The sequence below is a fragment of the Microchirus variegatus genome (genome assembly GCF_963457635.1).
Source record: "Microchirus variegatus genome assembly, chromosome: 16".
NCBI classification, from domain to species: domain Eukaryota; kingdom Metazoa; phylum Chordata; class Actinopteri; order Pleuronectiformes; family Soleidae; genus Microchirus; species Microchirus variegatus.
In genome coordinates this window covers 20,905,531-20,924,232 of record NC_139817.1, presented here as the reverse complement: position 1 = coordinate 20,924,232, position 18,702 = coordinate 20,905,531, and the positions used below count along the sequence as shown (strand labels likewise).

Genomic DNA, 18,702 nt, shown 5'->3' with positions numbered 1-18,702 from the left:
TTGAAAGCTCGTTAGAAAATATTGTTTTCTGTGAAGACATGAGCTGCATTTTTGCCGAGAGGCAAAATCCAGGCTTGTGTCGAGAGAATCCTGCAGCTCACTGTGTGTGTGGAGAGGAGAGAGGAGTGTGAACCGTTTTGTCCAGTCTCCAGACCCAAACCACCATGAGAAAGACTGATCAATGAAACAGCATCTGTCACCGCGATGATTTCCCTTGAATAAAAGCCGCGGTGACTGAGGAAAAGTGTAAGGTTGTGCAACATTTAGACATGATAAATATTCATGTATATATATATACACATATATTTGTACATATATTATCATCCTTAACCTATATATTATATATATATTCGTTTTCTATGACACTGCTTAGTATGGTCTGTCGTTCCTTAACACTTAATCCTCAAAATGTCTGTCTGGCCTTTTTTGCTGATTGTTCTCTTAAAAAGGGCCAGAAAAATGTTCTTAAATGTTCTTAAATGTCCTGTGAGTCAAGTGCTTTTGCCCATTTTTCCAAAACAACTGTCACAATCTGGCAGCTATTTACAGTTTACTGCATGTTTAGATGTGTATCAACAATTTAAAATTGTATGTACTTAATTAAGGGGTACCTTGTTTGGATCTTAATAAGTAAAATCATTGAATGTGTCGTGACTGCATGTCAGAGCGAGATTGAAAACTTTACAGAGATTATTTTTGGATAAATAAAATCACAAACATTTCTACTTATGAATAAAAAAAAAACTAATTAAAAACACATCAGTGTGTTTTATTTAAGGGACCTCTTAATGAAACAAAAAGATAATGTAGCTCACAAACACTGACGGCCACAATCTAATCCTCTGGGGGATTAACATCTAAGAGCAGGATATTCACTCATAAACCTTGATAAATCTGAAACACACACGAACTCACTGGAACACATGCAAACCACAATCTGTCTCCCTCTCTCTGAGTGCATTAACTATGACACAGTGCTGGCCACTACCACATTTTCATGGACATGATCTATTGTGACGTGACATGATTGATTGTAAGCTCACCACCATCTCCCTTTAATACAGCAAGGCTTTTCATGACGAGTCAGTGTAATGTGGCCATACACCTGACATGGGTTACCTTAGCAACTTCATGATCACAGACTATGTACACATTACAAATCAGACATCTTCAGTGTTATCGCTGCATGAGTGGTTCATTAGAATAGAGGAACAGCCAGAACAGTCAGATGTAATCAGTGCTCACTGCTGTCAGCAGCTGGCTGTCCCGGGACACAGAATACGTCACATCGCTGCTCTCTGCCCTGATAAAAGAAAAACCTCAGCCACACTTATTCCCTAAATTTGCAATTTTAATGTTCCTTTCTCATCAACATTACATTGGAGAAATGAGTAACACTTCCAGTGTCCACTGCATCTTGATAGAGAAAGAATATATATATATATATATATATATATATATATATATATAAATAGAGTGGACGGATGTGTAGTTTAAAGTGACGCACTTAGAGAAGAGAATGTACAGTAAAAATAATCCACTGATTCATTAAAAAGTTTTGGCATTAAGATTGCCATGTTCAAAATCCTGTTGGCTCCTAAAAAATAATGGAATTGGGCCGTTTAATTTCTGGCTTGACGTATACAGCATTATGTAGCTCTAATGCCTCTGCAGGTTTTCTTTCAGTTTAACATTGAGGAAAATATGGAGAATTCAAGTTCATGGTTTCTGTAACTGCTTCATTGAAATAACAACGTAAACATTTGATGAATAGATGTAGAACTATACCATTCCAAAGTTTGGAGTCACTTACAAATGTCCTTACTTTGAAGGAAAAGTGAGTTTTTTCAATGAAAAACATTAAACATTAAATGAATCAGATACAAACTCTATACATTGTTAATGTGGTAAACGACTATTCTAGCTGCAAACGTCTGGTTTTGAATGGATTATGTACATATGTATATGTGTATAGAGGCCCATTTCCAGTGTTCTAATGGTACATTGTGTTTTCTAATAGCGTTACAAGGCTATTGAATGATTAGAAAACCCTGTGCAATTATGTTAGCACAGCTGAAAACAGTTTTGCCGGTTCTTTGACGAAAGGGCAAAGTTATTATTTTGAATAAAAATCATTATTTCTAATCTTGTCAATGTCTTCACTATATTTTCTATTCATTTTGCAACTCTTTTGATGAATAAAAGTGTGACTCAATTGAAAACACAAAAAAATTGTATAGGTGACCCCAAACGTTTTGAACGGTAGTGTACATATATACACTACCAAGTGCTCAGAATCTCTGGGAACTCCTTCAAGACTGTTGGAAAACCTTTTCAGGTGACAACCTCATGAAGCTCATGGAGAGGATGTTAAGAGTGTGCAAAGCAGTAATCAAAGCAAAGGGTGGCTACTTTGTGGAATCTAAAATATGAAACATATTTAGAGTTATTTCACACTTTTTTTTTTTTTTTTTACTACATAATTCCATATGTGGTCATTCATAGTTTTGATGCCTTCTGTGAGAATCTACAATGTAAATAAAGAAAAACCAGGTTTGACTGGTAGTGTAAGTAGAATTGCCCCCGTGTTTCTGTTTAAAACATATTATTTGCTGTTAAATAAAGCCAATCAAGCCACAATGTTTCTCAGAGGCCTCGAGGACTAACATACCTGTCTTAGGTCGTCTATTTCATTCTGGTTTTGCAGTTAACGTCTCATACTATAAATAATTACGTTCATAAATGTTCTCTAGACTTTGAAATTTAGATAAATTGTGCAGTCGCTGCCAAATCTAACCCGTTTATGTATAAAGCTCTATGATTTTTTTTCCCCCTATAGGATCCTGCCCGTTCCCAATGATGAGATTTACAAGTCCAGTTAGAGTCAAAGTCATGTGTTTTTATAGTGAGATTAATGGACTTTGAGTTTTATTACATTAAAGGTGCTATACTTTATGTGAGTCATCTCTGCCACTGAACGTAGTTTCGTGACGGTGATGGTCGCTTGGCAAAAGCTTCAGCCATCGTCGTGTTTACAAGACAATATTATACTACATTCTCTGATCAGCGGTGCTTCTTCAGGACAGACCGAGTCGGTAGTGATGTCAATCTGAACTCCATTTTTCAAACATGGAGTTTTGTGAATTGGACAGCGCCATGATGAGGTTTCAGCCGTTCAGAGACGTTGCCTGCAATTTCTAATTACTAAATGGGAACATCGTTTACAAAACTGACTTAATGTTCTATCTTAGAAGGCATCAATCGCTTTTATCTCTTCAAGTGTTCAGTGACATTATAAATTCAGTGAGAAGAATCCTGTGAGACTTATTTTCCCATAGACTTTCATTCAAAAAACATATTTTTGCAGAGTTGCCTCCTGCCGACTATTCCATATTACTCTTAAAGGTGAAGTAAGTAGTTTATAGTGACATCTAGAGGAGAGGCTGAAATTTCAACAAAGAACTGCTCCTCTGCTCCCCCCCTCCCTTCCCTGAGCGCTACGGTATCCGCAGCCGGTCAAATGTCGTCCTCGTCGTCTTTCTCCGTGTCAGCAGATGAGGTTCGTGAGGCGAGGGAGAGGGCGAGCTACCGCGGCCGTAGCAGACGAAGCGGAGAGAGTGGAGGCGGGACTTCTGCTACAAGTAAAGCGACGCTTGATTTGTTCGCGTTTGTCCTTACAGGCTCCGGTAGAAACATGGTGTCTCGCTGCTAACAGTGGCAATGCAACAGCGGCCCGCGACCATGTTATTTCACATGACTTTTTGAAACACTACGAAAATGAAACAAAAACTATTATACAGCGACTAGACAATGCAGGAGCACATAATATGTATAAAAAAGTGGATTTTGTGTTATATAAACCCATAAATACTACACAGTGTCCCTTTAAGTCATCGTCAGCCAGCAAACGAAGGGGATTATATCCGGTTTTTTAAATATGATTTACAGGGTAGACTTAGCAACTGCAAGTTTCACCCGCTTATAAACTGAATTGCACTGCAGTTGACAGGTTAATTATCGATAAATGAGACAATCCAGTCACAATTATTGTTATTATAAAAATTAACACTATAGTTTGAGATGCTGACTCATTAGCATTACCAGCTAAATGCATCTATGAATCTACCTGCAACATGCAATATTCTCTAGCCCTCATTCCATGTATATAATGGTCATAGACTATAGTTATTTTTCTGTTTTAACTTCCTTTAACCCTTGCTTGAATTTCCCCGTTGATAACGGACAAATAAAGTTTATCTCATCTAGATTAGAAGGACAAAGTTTTAATGTCGATGTTGCTCTTCCCTGCTGGAGACAGCTCTGGGCAAGTTCAAGTCTGTAAAGATTGATGCTGAACTCAGTGTTTCACAGAGTTCAAACGGTGTAAACAAGCCACAATGAGACTGATTAGAATATGAGGGGAGGGGGGGGGGGGGACACTTTTAAATGTGACCATGCGCCAAACCTGCTGGCTTCTCCCTTCCCCACTTCCACCGTCTCTCTTGTGGGGTTGCATTATTGAGTGGACCGCGTGTGTGATGTATCTGCTCGGTGCAGTGTGGGGGATTAATGAAGAAGTAGCTCACAAGAGATATCCATCTGCACCCAGACAGTCTTAATGAACTACCAAGGCCAAGTCACTGCACTTTTACTGAGGACTTCACTTACGGCTTATGACATGCTGAGGAAGCACGGCTGCTTTTGTTTTGAAAGGGCTCCCTTTTAATTGTGACGGAGTGAACTTTTCAATCTACCAAAGTGCACTTCAGCCAATGCACATACTCCACATAACAATTTTGTCCTCCTCCAGACGGACCCACTTTTCTTTGCTGTACTGGAGCAACATCACTGGAAATATCCACCTGTCACAGAAATGACAGGAAGATATCACACAAAAAGACTATCACAAATTATTGTGATTATTATTCAATAAATGGAGAAACTGAAGCTACAGTACGCTGCTGTCCAATGTATTATTAAATGATGTTAATCTTTGTAGATTATATCTGGAAAAAAAATTGCTTTATTGCAATTTCTGGTAAATAAATACATCAAACTCTTGAGTTGTCTTTTCACAGTACTTACAGCTCAGATTTGATCTATAATAGAATAAATGTATAAGCTTAAAAGCAGTGTAGCTAATGGTTGATCACTTGATGAACACAACAATATCCCAAAAGATTAACATATATCCAATTCCTAATGATAAAAAACCAAATAGTTTTTGGGGGTATATTCATTCACTAATACAGGAACAGGTATTTACCCTGGGATATTCTATATATTTAGCTTTTTTCATCAGCAACCTAATCAAAAATCATCTACTTTTGTAAGTTTCATACATTTATCCAAAAAGTCTCTAATTACTAACACACTTTTGACATTTCACATTTTCTTATATTGATATTTATATTGATGTGATGCATTGTCAAAACAAGATTTCTTCTTTTTACTGATTGTGGCTTTCACGTTTGAAGTAATAAAAGTCTAAGTAATTCTTGTGTAAATACAATCAAAACCTCTTTACACAAGAGGGTTTATATTCTGGCCTAGGCTAATTTATAATTTGGGGTTAAAGTGGCCAAGGCCATAATATACCCGTGGTATAATCTAGCTTAGGCTATTATTTAGTTTATGACTTGGATGTCAATTGTGTTCATTGCCTTTTTTTTAACCAGCTTCACACACATGTAACAATGTTGGGTAAACCTGTTAACCCTCTTGTCTTTTCTGTACCCCACCTCTCCTCTGCTCCCCATTTTCCCTTTCACCCCAATCGGTCAAGGCAGATGCTGCACATCTGAGTCTGGTTTTGGGAAATATATTTTTTTCTGTTAAAAGGTTTTTTTTTTCTCGCTCCACTGATGGGTCCAGTGTTCACTGATTGTGTATAATGTTGTGATTCGCTGCAATACAAATACAATTGAATTGAAATTGAATCTTTACTGCGTGTGACCCAACTTTCAGCACAGCTGGAGCAGATCAGACTTTTCATCAAAACATGTCACGACAAAATCTTGGACGGTTGAAAAGAACCGACATCAGCCGTTTGGTGGCACTTACTTGAGGATGAATTGGGCTCTATTATTTTCTGTCAAAAGCACAAAGTCTCTTTATGCTGTCGCAACGCTTGATTAAAAACTGTCACCTAAGTATTGCTTTTATTAATGTACATGTCACCAGTCAGGGGAAAGTGTGCAGGTACTGATGTCTGCATGGTCAAGAAACATAATCAAAAGAGTGTCTAGAAAGAATGCATGATTAAATTTGTGTCAAAAATGCATAACAGAAAACATTTCAACGTGAAAGCTTAAATAGCAGGAGGCAGAAATGGATGACAAGTGCAGCACAATGGTGTCTGTTTTTATGTAATGTTTTAAATGGGTGTTCAGAGTAATTCTGCTGCATCAGCTAAAGGCCACAGTATACTTCTCCGCAGTGTGCGAAATACCCATTAATAATCGGGGGGGTCCCCATCTCCCATTTGTTGCGCAATACTGTTTCAGCACCCCAGGTGCCACCCTGCAGTATTGGCTTTCTTCCCTGTCAGATGAGGGCTTGTGTGGGCCTTTTCCACAGCGCCATTTGGAAAGCAATTATTAAAACATTAAAAATACACAATTAGAAATAAAATAATTGACATTTTGTCTGTTTAAGAATGAATGCAAAGTGTATTATGTATGTAGATCATATATGTAAAACTGAAATTAAAAAGATCTTTAGGAAAAAACATGCTTTCCAATTACACTGTAACATGTTTAGACCCCCCTTAAATTTTGTATTTGAGGCATTCAGGGGGTCTTGAGTGTTAATCAGCGGGGTCTAACCCCCCCCAGGACAGCACAGTGCTTCTCCGACTGCGTGATGCATTATCCGACTGCGTCCACACACTGTGTGTGTGTGTGTGTGTGTGTGTGTGTGTGTGTGTGTGTGTGTGTGTGTTATTTTATGTGTCCTGTCCCTGACAAGACTACTATTTTGCTAAACCATTTTTCATACAAATTACTGAACAACGTTTCACAACGGGGACTGCGGCTGCGATGATACGATGTTGACACAATGCGATTGTATCACATACTTGGTTGCCAATTCTATTTGTATCTTTTTATTGTTTTTTATTTAAAGCACATGTGGGTTTCCCCTGTGTATGCTAAACAAATAAATACAATCAGCTAGTCAGGTAGAAAATAAAGTGCTTTTGTTTTGTTTTATTTTACCTTTGCCTACTCAGCATTCACTGAGCTGGCACTGCTGTAAGAAAAAATAAAATGACGGGTAAAACTGAATAGAGCAACTAAACAGGACACAGCACAAATGTGATTTTTTTCAAATGACTATGCTACAAATTAAACTTAAAATACATATATTTTCATAACAGATAATACTGATAATACTAAACTTTATTTCACTTCTCAAATATCACTGTGTTTGTCTCCTATATGATATATTTAACTGAATGATTTATAAAGGAAAATCATGAAAGTTTACAGAGGTGCCCAAACTTTTTCTCCAGCCATGTTAAAATGGTATGGGGATTTTGAAATGTTACAAGAAATAAGTAAGTAAAACGAATGTATAGCTCTTTTCACAGACAAAAGTACACATACAGCATGGCTGTATAGACAAAAGTCCAATAAAAACATAAAAAACAGGAGATAAAATAAAGTGTATATCGGCACAGAAGGTTAAAACCAAATGCTTGTTTAAACATGTGGATCTTCAACTGCCATTTAAAACAAATACTGAGACAGATTTGTGAGGCATTCCACATTTAAGGGCAACACACTCCAAAGCTCACCACAGGTTTCTAGACAGTGGGGACAGGGGACAGAGAGTAGGTTCTGGCTGTCATAAGTGAATTAAGTCTGCTAAACAGGTGGGGGCCTGGCCATGCAATGGTCCATGAATGTGAGCATTTTAAACTGAATCCTTTAGATCGCAGGGAGCCAATGGAGAGAGCTGAGGATGGGAGTGATTTTTCCTGCCCATCGCACCTGCACTGAGGCTTTTCCGTCTCCTGCGTTGTGCGACGGTGCTGTGCTCTGCGCTTCTCCGTATCCAACGCAGACTGGCTCATTTCGCTACACGCTGTTTTATATTTACATCAAAAATACCGATCTTTATGACGAAGATCGAGTACAGTCTTGCTGAAGTACAGGGGATCCGAGTAGATCTTAGTAAAACGTGTTAACAGACATCGTAACAGCGCACTTCATTGTTTTCACTCCGTGGTCTCAGCCTTTGTGTAGAGGACGCTTTGGTGCTGCAATTAAGGGAATAACAGATTAATCAGATGAGCTGACCTCTTTAGTTAAATGAGAGCAACGCCGATGTGTGGCGTCTGTCGTTAAGGCAACCGTGACAGTAGTACACGCACAGCGCACTGGAGCCGCGGCGTGCTACATTTTGCCTGTGTAGATCGACAATTTTGCTGGCCGTAATATTCCCTGTGTTTTAATTGATCTTTAGATTTAGTGTTGATATGTGTGGCAGACAAGTGTATTGGACATTTAAGAAAATACGGAATAAATCACGTCCCGTATTGAAGCACATTAAATTACCAAATAAAGGACGATTCCGTATTTTACGGGATGGATGGCAACCCTAGTGCCACCTTGACCTAGTGAGAAGCCAAACTGCAGATGGAAGATGATTTAGATAACTGGTGGATGTGTGTGTCAAATGACAGGGACTTGTCAAATGTCCCCCCTAGGTTTCTTAATCTTGAACAGAGAGCAGATGAGAAAGGCTCCATATGTTGTTTAATCTCCAGTGTAATATTGCCTGGAGCAAGAATTCAAACCTCTCTCTCGTCTCGTGTTTAATTGTAAGAAATGTCCTGCCATTCAGTCTTTGATGGCGTCCAGGCAGAGCATTGATGTATATTAAAACTGTTTATGATCTGTCGCAAAGGTAGCATATATACAGTAGAGAGATAGAGAGCATCAGTGGGCCCAAAACTGAACCCTGTGGGACACCACAGGACAGAGGAAGTAGAGAGAGATGATTAAAGTGTATGTGGCTTTATATAGTGTATGCAATGTAAGATTTAAAAAAATTTCTTTGTGGTTACATTTGAGTTTGCTGAATTAATTTCAAAAGTTTTTGCATCCTTTTAAGAGGACAAAAGCAAAAGCATGATGTGGTCACTGGTCAAAGACATTGCAGATAGGCTCTATGGCTCAGTTCAGACTTTATATGTGAATAAAAGGATACATATGTTGTTTCTGTTGCTAAAAAAATAAATAAATCTTTAACTGTAAATAGCTCCAAATGTTTTGACCCACAGTATTCACACACCCCATTATTTTCCCATATGAGAAAGTAGTGGAGAGAAGAAAGGAGGATGAAAGACATCTCAACAGATGACAGAGCCACAGTACGTCTAATCCCTTCTAAAAGAGCTTCACTGAAACGACTTGGAGCAGGGAAGACAAGACGAAAGAAAAAATTGGAGCATTGTGTATTATGGAGCCATCACGGGGCGTCTTCAGTCTGCTCTGTGAAGGGACTTTGACAGCTGTGGGGCTTAAGAAGCTGCCCACGATCCATGGCCCAAACAGCAAGGATTAGACTGAATATGCTCACTCTTGTCTCTGGCTCCTTCAATTAGTAAATCAATAAAGCATGATTTTACTACTTTAACATTATGTGTGTGTGCGTGTGTGTGTGTGTGTGTGTGTGTGTGTGTGTGTGTGTGTGTGTGTGTGTGTGTGTGTGTGTGTGTGTGTGTGTGCGTCTCAACAATCATAATAAAAGGATAAAAGGATGAGAGAGACTCGGAGGAGCCAGCTGCAAAGTGTTGTCGCTCACTTGTGCTTGTGCAGTTTGTGGAAAGCTACACTACTCACACTCACCCACAATTTTGAATATTAGATCCTTGTCAATGTTATTGTATAATTGTGTAATTATGTAATGAATCTGGGCATTATTGTGTATTGATAACCAGGATTGATAAGGCACACACAAGATGATCAGCATATTAGGCATCACTCTATATTGCTGAATCCTTCTGAATCCTTCATTTTATTTATATTAGACTGAGGTGTCAGAGGTTGAAGTGATTGGAAGGTGTGGAGGCAACCTTGACTTCCCACATGTTTGAAAATGACGTAAAAAAAAAAGTGAAGTAAAAATAATATATATGTTAAAACACAGCTGAGATCTGAGCACAGTATCAACATATCACTGACTGTGGGATAACACAAGGAATTACTGTACGAAATGCCAGTAGAGGAAAATCTTTATAAGCTGCATCAGATTTTTACAGCCACAGCCGTTCAAAAAAGGGAGGCACAGCCATCTTTGTTTTATGTGCTGTAGAACTGTAGTTACACTGTGATCATTCCTCCCAGGGATCCACTAATAGCTGCATGTCCAAACAAATCACTGAACCCACGGATTTAAATTGCACGTTTCACAGACTGTGCTACACTTAAATGACCCCGACACAACTTTGATTATAAAGTTGCAGTTGCAGTGTCAAGTATCGTAGTTTTCTCCAGGGAGTGGTTTAGAATTTGTTGAGTGGAACGAAAGCACAAGAGCAAATAAGTGAAGCTTTCTCCTGCCTCCAAATCTGCCTCTAATCCATAAAATTACACCTGTCACTAGAAAGTTAGATTCATCAAAACTAATTCCTGATCCGAGAAGGAAAACCATTAAAACACACAAAGGTCTTCAATCAGCAGTTCATTAACACAGCAACCTTTTTTTTTTCCAGTGCTGGCAATCACTTTCCTTCCTGCCAGATTAGTTTAGGGACATGAATGCAAATAGGATATGACCAAAATGACTCATGCACGCAGGCAGCTGGGGAAATAAGTATATGCGAATAAAAAAAAAAAAAGACATAAAGAAGAGGGGATATTGCAATATCTATAAATCCGACCACCATTTTAAGTTGAGTCAAATGTGTCTTTTAAGCAAATGAAACATCACTTAAGCCTCTTTCACATTAACTTTAGCGGATATATCTGGGATCCAAGAAGCCAGCCAACAGGATTCTGCCCCACATCACAAATACTTCTACAACTTCTAAAACATAATTTGCCATGCTAACAGGCAGAAGATGAATGTGCATCATAACGTTGCACTGGATATGACACAGGCCTTTGCAACTTGGGTAAAAGTGAATGAAAATGAAGATGAAATCTGTGTTCACCTGGATCCCCTGTAAAACACATATGCATAGCAGGAGGGATGCACCGATCCACTTTTTTTCACCTCCGATCCGATCCCGATACCTGGATTTGGAAACTCAAGATCTCGACTTTCCAAAAAACATTTTTAAATAATATTTTTTTTTCATCATTTTTTGGAAAGTTGAGATCTCAAGTTTCTTTTGACTTCCAGCCGCTCAAACACTTTCAATTGCACCATGTTCAGGGGCTTTGGTTCAGCACCATGGACAGTGGTAAGAGTGAGAGAGAGAGAGAGAGAGAGAGAGAGAGAGAGAGAGAGAGAGAGAGAGAGAGAGAGAGAGAGAGAGAGAGAGAGAGAGCTACTCCTCATTAGCAAGAAGCATTTTGCTTATGCAAAGAAATGCATCTGTTTATGTTTAAACACAAAATTATTTTGTGAACTGAAAAGGAATGACAATGCTGCTTGCGTGCGTGATTGCTTGCGTGCGTGATTGCGTGCGTGTGTGCGTGCGAGGGTCCTCAGTTGTGATAGCGGAGCGGAGAGCCAGCAGCTGGATTTACAGCCAAGGTCAGTATTAGTGTGTGTATAGGGCAGGCAAACAAACAACAACTACAACGACCGTTACTCATCTAGCGACTTTCTGTAAAAAACCTAAACACTACGAGAACAAACAATTCTGCCGCACGATTGAGATCCATCTAACTTCATTTACTGCAGGCGGAGGACTCAAGTCATTCAGAATGGATCAGTGAATTATTTCTCACTGTATTAGATGTTCATTATCTGAGTTAGCAAAACATAAAACTAAACTGAGGAGGTCAAAGTAACCAGCTGAAACCCAATCAAACACAGACATATGTTTGTATGAAATAATGTAAAGTAAGCTTACCTTTGCTGATCATAGCCAGCCTCCTTCCTGCGGCAGTGCAGAGTCACTACCCTGTGGCCCTCGCTCCTCACATCCTGGCTGACGATCCACTGTGTCGGGTTGCTGGGACGGGCTCCAAGAAATGTCACTCCTTCTTTCAACTTAACTCTGTGGAGAAAAGAAACACACGTTTATGATCGTGTAAAGCAGATTATTCTCCTCTGCTCCTAAAAAGATCATCATTTCAGTTCATAATTGAACAAAGCCGGCTGATCCACGTACAGCAGCTGCATCTGAAAAAGACAATGATTTTCATCCCATCACATTATCCAGATGGTTCCCTGCAATGTGTTGTCTTCAAAAGATGCCACAGCTGTTATCTTCGTTTGGATCACATTGTTTTTTTTTAAGTTGCTTATATCAAATGCATGTTCCAGTAACAACACATCTGCTTATTTAACATTTTTGTTTCACAATCTGATCAACTAAAATGCACAAAAAACTCTTTCTTTCTTTTCCTGCCATCTGTGATGAACATGCTGACGTCATTATGCCACTTCGCTCCCACATTTACCTCATATGAAACGCATTCACTACCTAAGAATATGCAAAGGGACATTATAGAACGTTTTCTTTGACTGCTGCAAAATGATTCTGTCCTCAGTGAACTACAAAGGAGTAACATGTCAAAGGTTTGAATTAAACTCTGCCTTAAAGGCAGCCCTTGTTGGAAAGGATATACTGAAATGTTACCAACCTGGACCTGATCTAAAGTGCATTAGCGCACACCCGAACATTTACAACTGAAACAGCGAAACAAAACTGTGCCAAGTGCACTCTTTAAAGCGGACCTAGACCGGAAGTTCCAATTAACACTGTTTTTTAGTTTGTATCTGCATCATTACCTTGTTTAAGAAGCCCTGAAGGTTCTAAACAAACAGTTCAGCCACTGCTGTGAACGCTGTGTTTTATTGTAATCTCGGGCTCAGCGAGATCTCGGAAAAAACCCGGTCCGGTTACGTAAACAGCGGTTCTTCGGATCAGATCGTCCTGCTCCGGGCACTAGTCCGGGCACATCCGGTTGCGTACATTGAACCGCAGAAGAAGAATAACGTCCGTTGTGGAGGTGTTTCACGAGCGACAGTGTCTTCTGACTCCGGGTCAAAGTCATAAAAGGGACTGTGGCGGGGAGTCGTGAAGAAGCTATTTTTAAACACTGTTAAAACAATGTTTTGACAATGAGTAGCAGTGCATCCACCGTTCCAGAGGGGGGAGCTGCGCTTCTGAGAGCGGGTGTGCTGAATATGTCACTTCCGGGAACTGGCCAATCACAAGACAGTCTGTCTTCTCGGCAAGATTTATGTCTGAAAAATGACAAGTGCTTCAAAAAGCACAGATTTCTATTGGCTTGTTTCCAGCAACTAGGAGGTTTTTGACCATAAAAACAAGTTAATGTATGTAAGTAGACCTCCATAACTAACTAATAACTAACTACTAAAAAACTCACTTCTTTTTCTTTTAAATGTACCATGCAGTTTTCCAATCAGTCCTGTTTAAAACCAGGTGCACTTGCAAACAGATTTGAAAATTAGATACTAACTAACTTTGTATACCAGCAGTCTGTGTTTATCAGCGTCAGCTTATGTGGGTTTTTATTACTATCTTGATAATGCACATTTAAAATAACAGTGGGATTCTGTATTCTGTTTTTTTGGTGAGTGATATTTGCACATGGCTATCCACTGCCACAGTATCACAGTGTGATACCGCTACAACTAAACATCTCATTTTAGGATCAACACTCATGGTGAGCTAAACAGTGAATTTGCTATTTACACAACAACACTGGTATGAGACAGGAAAAACGACAACTGGTGCAAACACGAGTGCCTGTGTGGCGATTGGCACCACTTTGTGTTGGGTGTCAACAATGTTCAAGTGTAATATGCAGCGCGATTTGATGGAGGGGACGGCAACATTTCAGGTTTGAGGATAAAAACGAAATTATTACAGAGAACCCAATCAATTCTCCTACCCGGATGAAGATGAAACCGAAGATAAGACTATGCTTTCATCTTGAATTTGTTGCTGCACTTTAACGTTTCCTATGTGATTGCCTGTCTGTATGCCAATGAGTTTATCTGCCCTCCAGTCAAGCTGCTTTTTTTTGATGTGATGTCTTATCATGTTTTGAAGGGGGTTGTATGAAACCAAAATGGGTAATATGAAGGATTGTATGTTTCCCGTCTTCAGAAGAATAAAGATAAACTCCACATAAAAGGCTCACTCTGAATCCATGTGTGTGTGTGTGCATTTGTGTTGCGAGTATGTATGAGAGAGAGAGTATAATCTTAATGAGGATAAACCTTTTGTGTGTTACATGTCTGTAGTAAGCTATGAGGACAACTCTATCTTTGAAAGGGACATTTTGACCTTGTGAGGACATTTTGGCTGGTCCTCATGTCTCTAAAGGGCTCTTTGAGGCTTGAAACCTGTTTTTTATGGGTGATGTCAGGCATTTCGGTGATGTTTGAGGTAAAGATGAGGGCAAGGGAATGCATTATTGTTGCTTTTCCATGATACAGTTTGAGCACGAACTCAGCTTGACTAAATTCCACTTGTTTTTTGTGATAGTTCCTGATACTAAAATGCAATGTCAACAGACAGCTGGCCACTGATTGGTCAGAGAATGTCGTCACTGGAAGAGTCACGAGCGCAACGTCTGACAGAGGAATCAAACCGAACATACACTGTGCTCTCTCTCTCTCTCTCTCATCCCTTCTGCTTATGTTTCTGCTCGACTGTGACACGTTCGCTGTCGCTCTCCTCTCACAGCGTTGTCCCGTCTGTAATATTGGCAGGGACAATCTGTCTTTCTCCAAATATTAGTGGGGGGACATGTCCCCACGGTCCATATGCAAAGCTACGCCCTTGCAACCAGAAACTTAAGCATAATTTCAACACAGTAAAGTGACGTCATGTCAGTCACTGTGTAATTGTTGTCAAAACAAAACGCCTCATGCTATTGTCTGTTAGGGTGGGATTTAACTTTTGCACCTCCCTTGAATGACCAACTCGGTCCCAGTTGTAAAGTGGTCTAGCTGCTGTCTGGATTTGATTATAATGTCGAATTAAAGTGAAAAATAATTGGCCTCATTTTAGAAATACACTGGTGATAATTGATTTATACTGTTTAATTTTATACACCAGCTATTTTTCTTGTTGGCTCACCTGCTGCTGAAGTTGAATCCTTGGCCTACAATATTCACATATTTATTCCTGAATGCCATTTTAAATCCCAGACTACACAATGTTTTTTTTGTTATTTGAGATAAGATCATCCCTGTCAGTCTCGGCAATAGCCATGTAGTCATAAATCCTGTGACTTGCCCCGAATAACATCACACTGACCGATGTCGGTTTCCATCTTTCAAAAACATGTAACACCTGAGATGAACTGTAACAACACCAGCACATACTGTTGTGAATGAGAACCATCTTATCTCTGTTTTGTGACTGGTTCTCTATTTTTCTTTCCTAGTTTCATACTCCTGACAAGAGGATGATAGTCAAAAGCTTTTAGGCTTACGGAAACTGACAGCATCTATTCGTCTATCCTCATTCTTTATCTCTTTATGACAGGATGTCATTCCAGATTTGCAAAGGCAGATGATTGAATTGTTGCTACAGCAAACACAGCGAGTTTTATTCCTTCAGGAAGGTGACTATTGAAAAAGGAGGGGATGGGTTTACTGGAACAGCTGGAAAATGTCTTTTACCTATTTACTATAAGAAAAAAGTAGATCACAACATGGTATATTTTCCATTTGGAATTCCAGAACACCACAATGTACCATGAATCCAAGAATAGACTTTTTCCTTTACAATGTACGATCCATTGTTTTTGCCAGGGTGGGCGGATGGAAGTGCTGAGAGGAAACAAACTGACAGTGAGCACACAACTGTAACGCAAAAGCTCCTACACATTCCTCCTCATGTCCCAACGGGAGCAGCAGGGTCTTGTATCTGGTTTCTTTACACTTGAGTGGTCAGGATGTCTATCACTGGCTTCCAGTGAGGCTCCAGGATGTTTTAAACACAGTTTAGGTCTCACAGGGAAACCAGTATTTACTCAACAGACCGTATCGGCGCTCACAGAGTGGTTGCTGGAGAATGGTTGGTGCACCTTTTATTGACTTAATGGTCAGTTTGGCCTTGTTACCACCCAATGTTTGCAGGTTAAAAACCAATGAGTCAATGCTAATGGAAGATCAAATTCAAGCTACACTAGGGAATTCAAGCCTTCAAATAGAGAGCACATTCACAAACATATACAAAATACATGTATTGAGCTCCATTGAGCATGGTACTTTAGTTAATACTGAGCATGTTGACCATTCAAAAGGATCACAGTGACAATGCTCACATGGTGAATACAAACGTTAGTACAAACTTAGCTGAACACAAACCAAATATGATTGAAAATGTAGTTAGAATGTGGTGGTGTTTAACAGAGGCTGTCAAGCCTTCATCTAGATTTAACCATAAATGACTTCTCTGGTGCTCAGCAGAACCGTTCGATCTCATGATTTTGGGTCTACACCAAATTAGTGATAATCCATCCACCAACGGTTCACACTAACTTATGCTTCATGACCAATGACCTTTTATGTTTGCACAACAGTTGGTGCCTTTCCATGAAGTAGATGTTAAGATACTTTACCAAACATAATAAAGGACAGATTGTGACTGTCAAGGAAAATAGAAGCAGCATGATGATAAAACAAGTTTGCAAAGTGCTTTGAAAAGAAAAAGAAAAGCAAGAAAAAGACAGAGACAATGTTATGTTATATATATATATATATATATATATATATATATATATATATATATATATATATATATATATATATATATATATATATATATATATATATATTTGTGAGTTCTCATTCAGAAGGAGAGTCTTGTTGCTGCTGTGAAGCTGCTACAAAAGCATCAATGTGTCTTAAGGAACCATTGCAGAGCAGATTACTGATAAATAAAAAAAATACAAGAGGATGAGATTTGCTATCGTCTCTTACTTGCGACAAAACAACACACAATGGCCAACAAACATTTATTTCTGCTATTGTACATTGACTGTCAGATTTGATACGAGGGATGATATGCTGCTGTACCGCAAGAACAAAAATTTGACATCTTAATATTATGCTATTTTGCAAAACCTCCGCAAGATGGTTTTAGTTAAAAAGAGGAAGTGAACATATTTAATCCAGATTTACTGTAACAGCATAGTGAGACGGCGTGCAGCTCTACGAGCAGCAGTTAAGATACTGGGGGACTACTTAATTCTTATTTTATTAAGATACCTTTATGAAGAGGTTATCCGACTGCAGTCAAGCTATCAGACACTCGTTTCTCCGTAGTCAGACTATCTGACATTGAATTTCAATACCTGAATTACAAAGGGATTTACGGTAAAAAAGCCTGCAGTCAAGCTGATTTTCAAGGACATCCGGTTTTCAAAATAAAAACACTCAGATCAGTGTATCTGTGCACACGTTTGAAAGCTCAGCTCCTCGCAGCAATGTTGAGACCGCAGGACAGCGACTTCCATTATTGAATATGCTGGGGTTTTCTCTCCAGCTTGTGTTTTGGGATTTGTGGGTGTTTTCCGTTTTGCATCATTTTTCTTTTGCAGCAGGTTTCCCACGTTACACTGGTTTTTGTTTTATAATCCTCATATTTATAGAAGTAACACAGCAAGCATAGAACAGTCTTTGCCTTAATTTCTCATCTTTTTATATTAAAACATATTTTATTAGTATTTAACCTCAGATTCACATTAATCCTATGTTCAATAAGCCATTCAACAGACACACAAGTAATATACTGCACTTTCATCTGAATTAGAAATGGCCTTTATTCACTAGCTATTATCCCCTTATCCCCTTTATATATAACACCCCTCTGTTCTATGAAACTTAATTTGAGTCAGTTTCTGTCAGTTTCAAGTTGTGTATGTTTCTCTACCTAAAGTGCACTTTAATTCCTGGCCAAAATGAATTCATGCATTATAAACACGACTAAGTCAGCACCAAGACACGGTTCCATTAGCGTTCTTATACTGACTGTAAAATGATATTGGAGGATGAATAAAATAAGAGTTTCTGCCTAATAGCTCTAATTGGTCGTACATTTCAATGAACTGAAATTGTCAGTGTTTTCATTTCTTAATCTTGCATTTAGTAAAATGCAAACCAAACACTCAAAACAAATGAGACAAAAGTTGGAGAAGAGGCCAAGGTAAAAAACAAGGAGTAACAAGGAGGTACAATTCATATCAGTGCAGCTAACTTCTCTGCTGATGGTTGCACTATAGATACAGCTCATCTTAAAGTCTTCCAAAAAAATGTCCATACTGTGGCAAGTATCTATGGAGCCCCCGAAGTGACATGAGAAAAAAAAAAAATTCATGACCTGTTCATGACCATAATGCCATTCCATGTCATCACAACCCTTTTGTAGAAAAGTGGACAAAATTATGCAACTATGGAGGGAGTATAGAGAATATTCTATCATCTCTTTCCCTCCCATGAATCTATGAATCGTCTACTCTCATTCAACCATCCATCCTCCCTCAGACCTGATTGTATCCCCAGGAGAGCTCCCCTTAATAAATAGTG

The 18,702-nt window shown here is 39.0% G+C and overlaps 1 protein-coding gene across 1 annotated transcript in view; it reads right to left on the bottom strand.

Moving 5' to 3' along the window:
• The window catches only part of LOC310937745 (transmembrane protein 132C), a gene marked incomplete at both ends in the record, with an annotated part of 137,246 nt that overhangs the window by 53,973 nt on the left and 64,571 nt on the right, over nucleotides 1–18,702 (bottom strand). Inside the window, one exon of the mRNA XM_083902085.1 lies at nucleotides 12,035–12,181. Within this exon, the coding sequence (XP_083758211.1) occupies nucleotides 12,035–12,181 (147 nt within the window). The remainder of the gene's footprint in view (nucleotides 1–12,034; nucleotides 12,182–18,702) is intronic.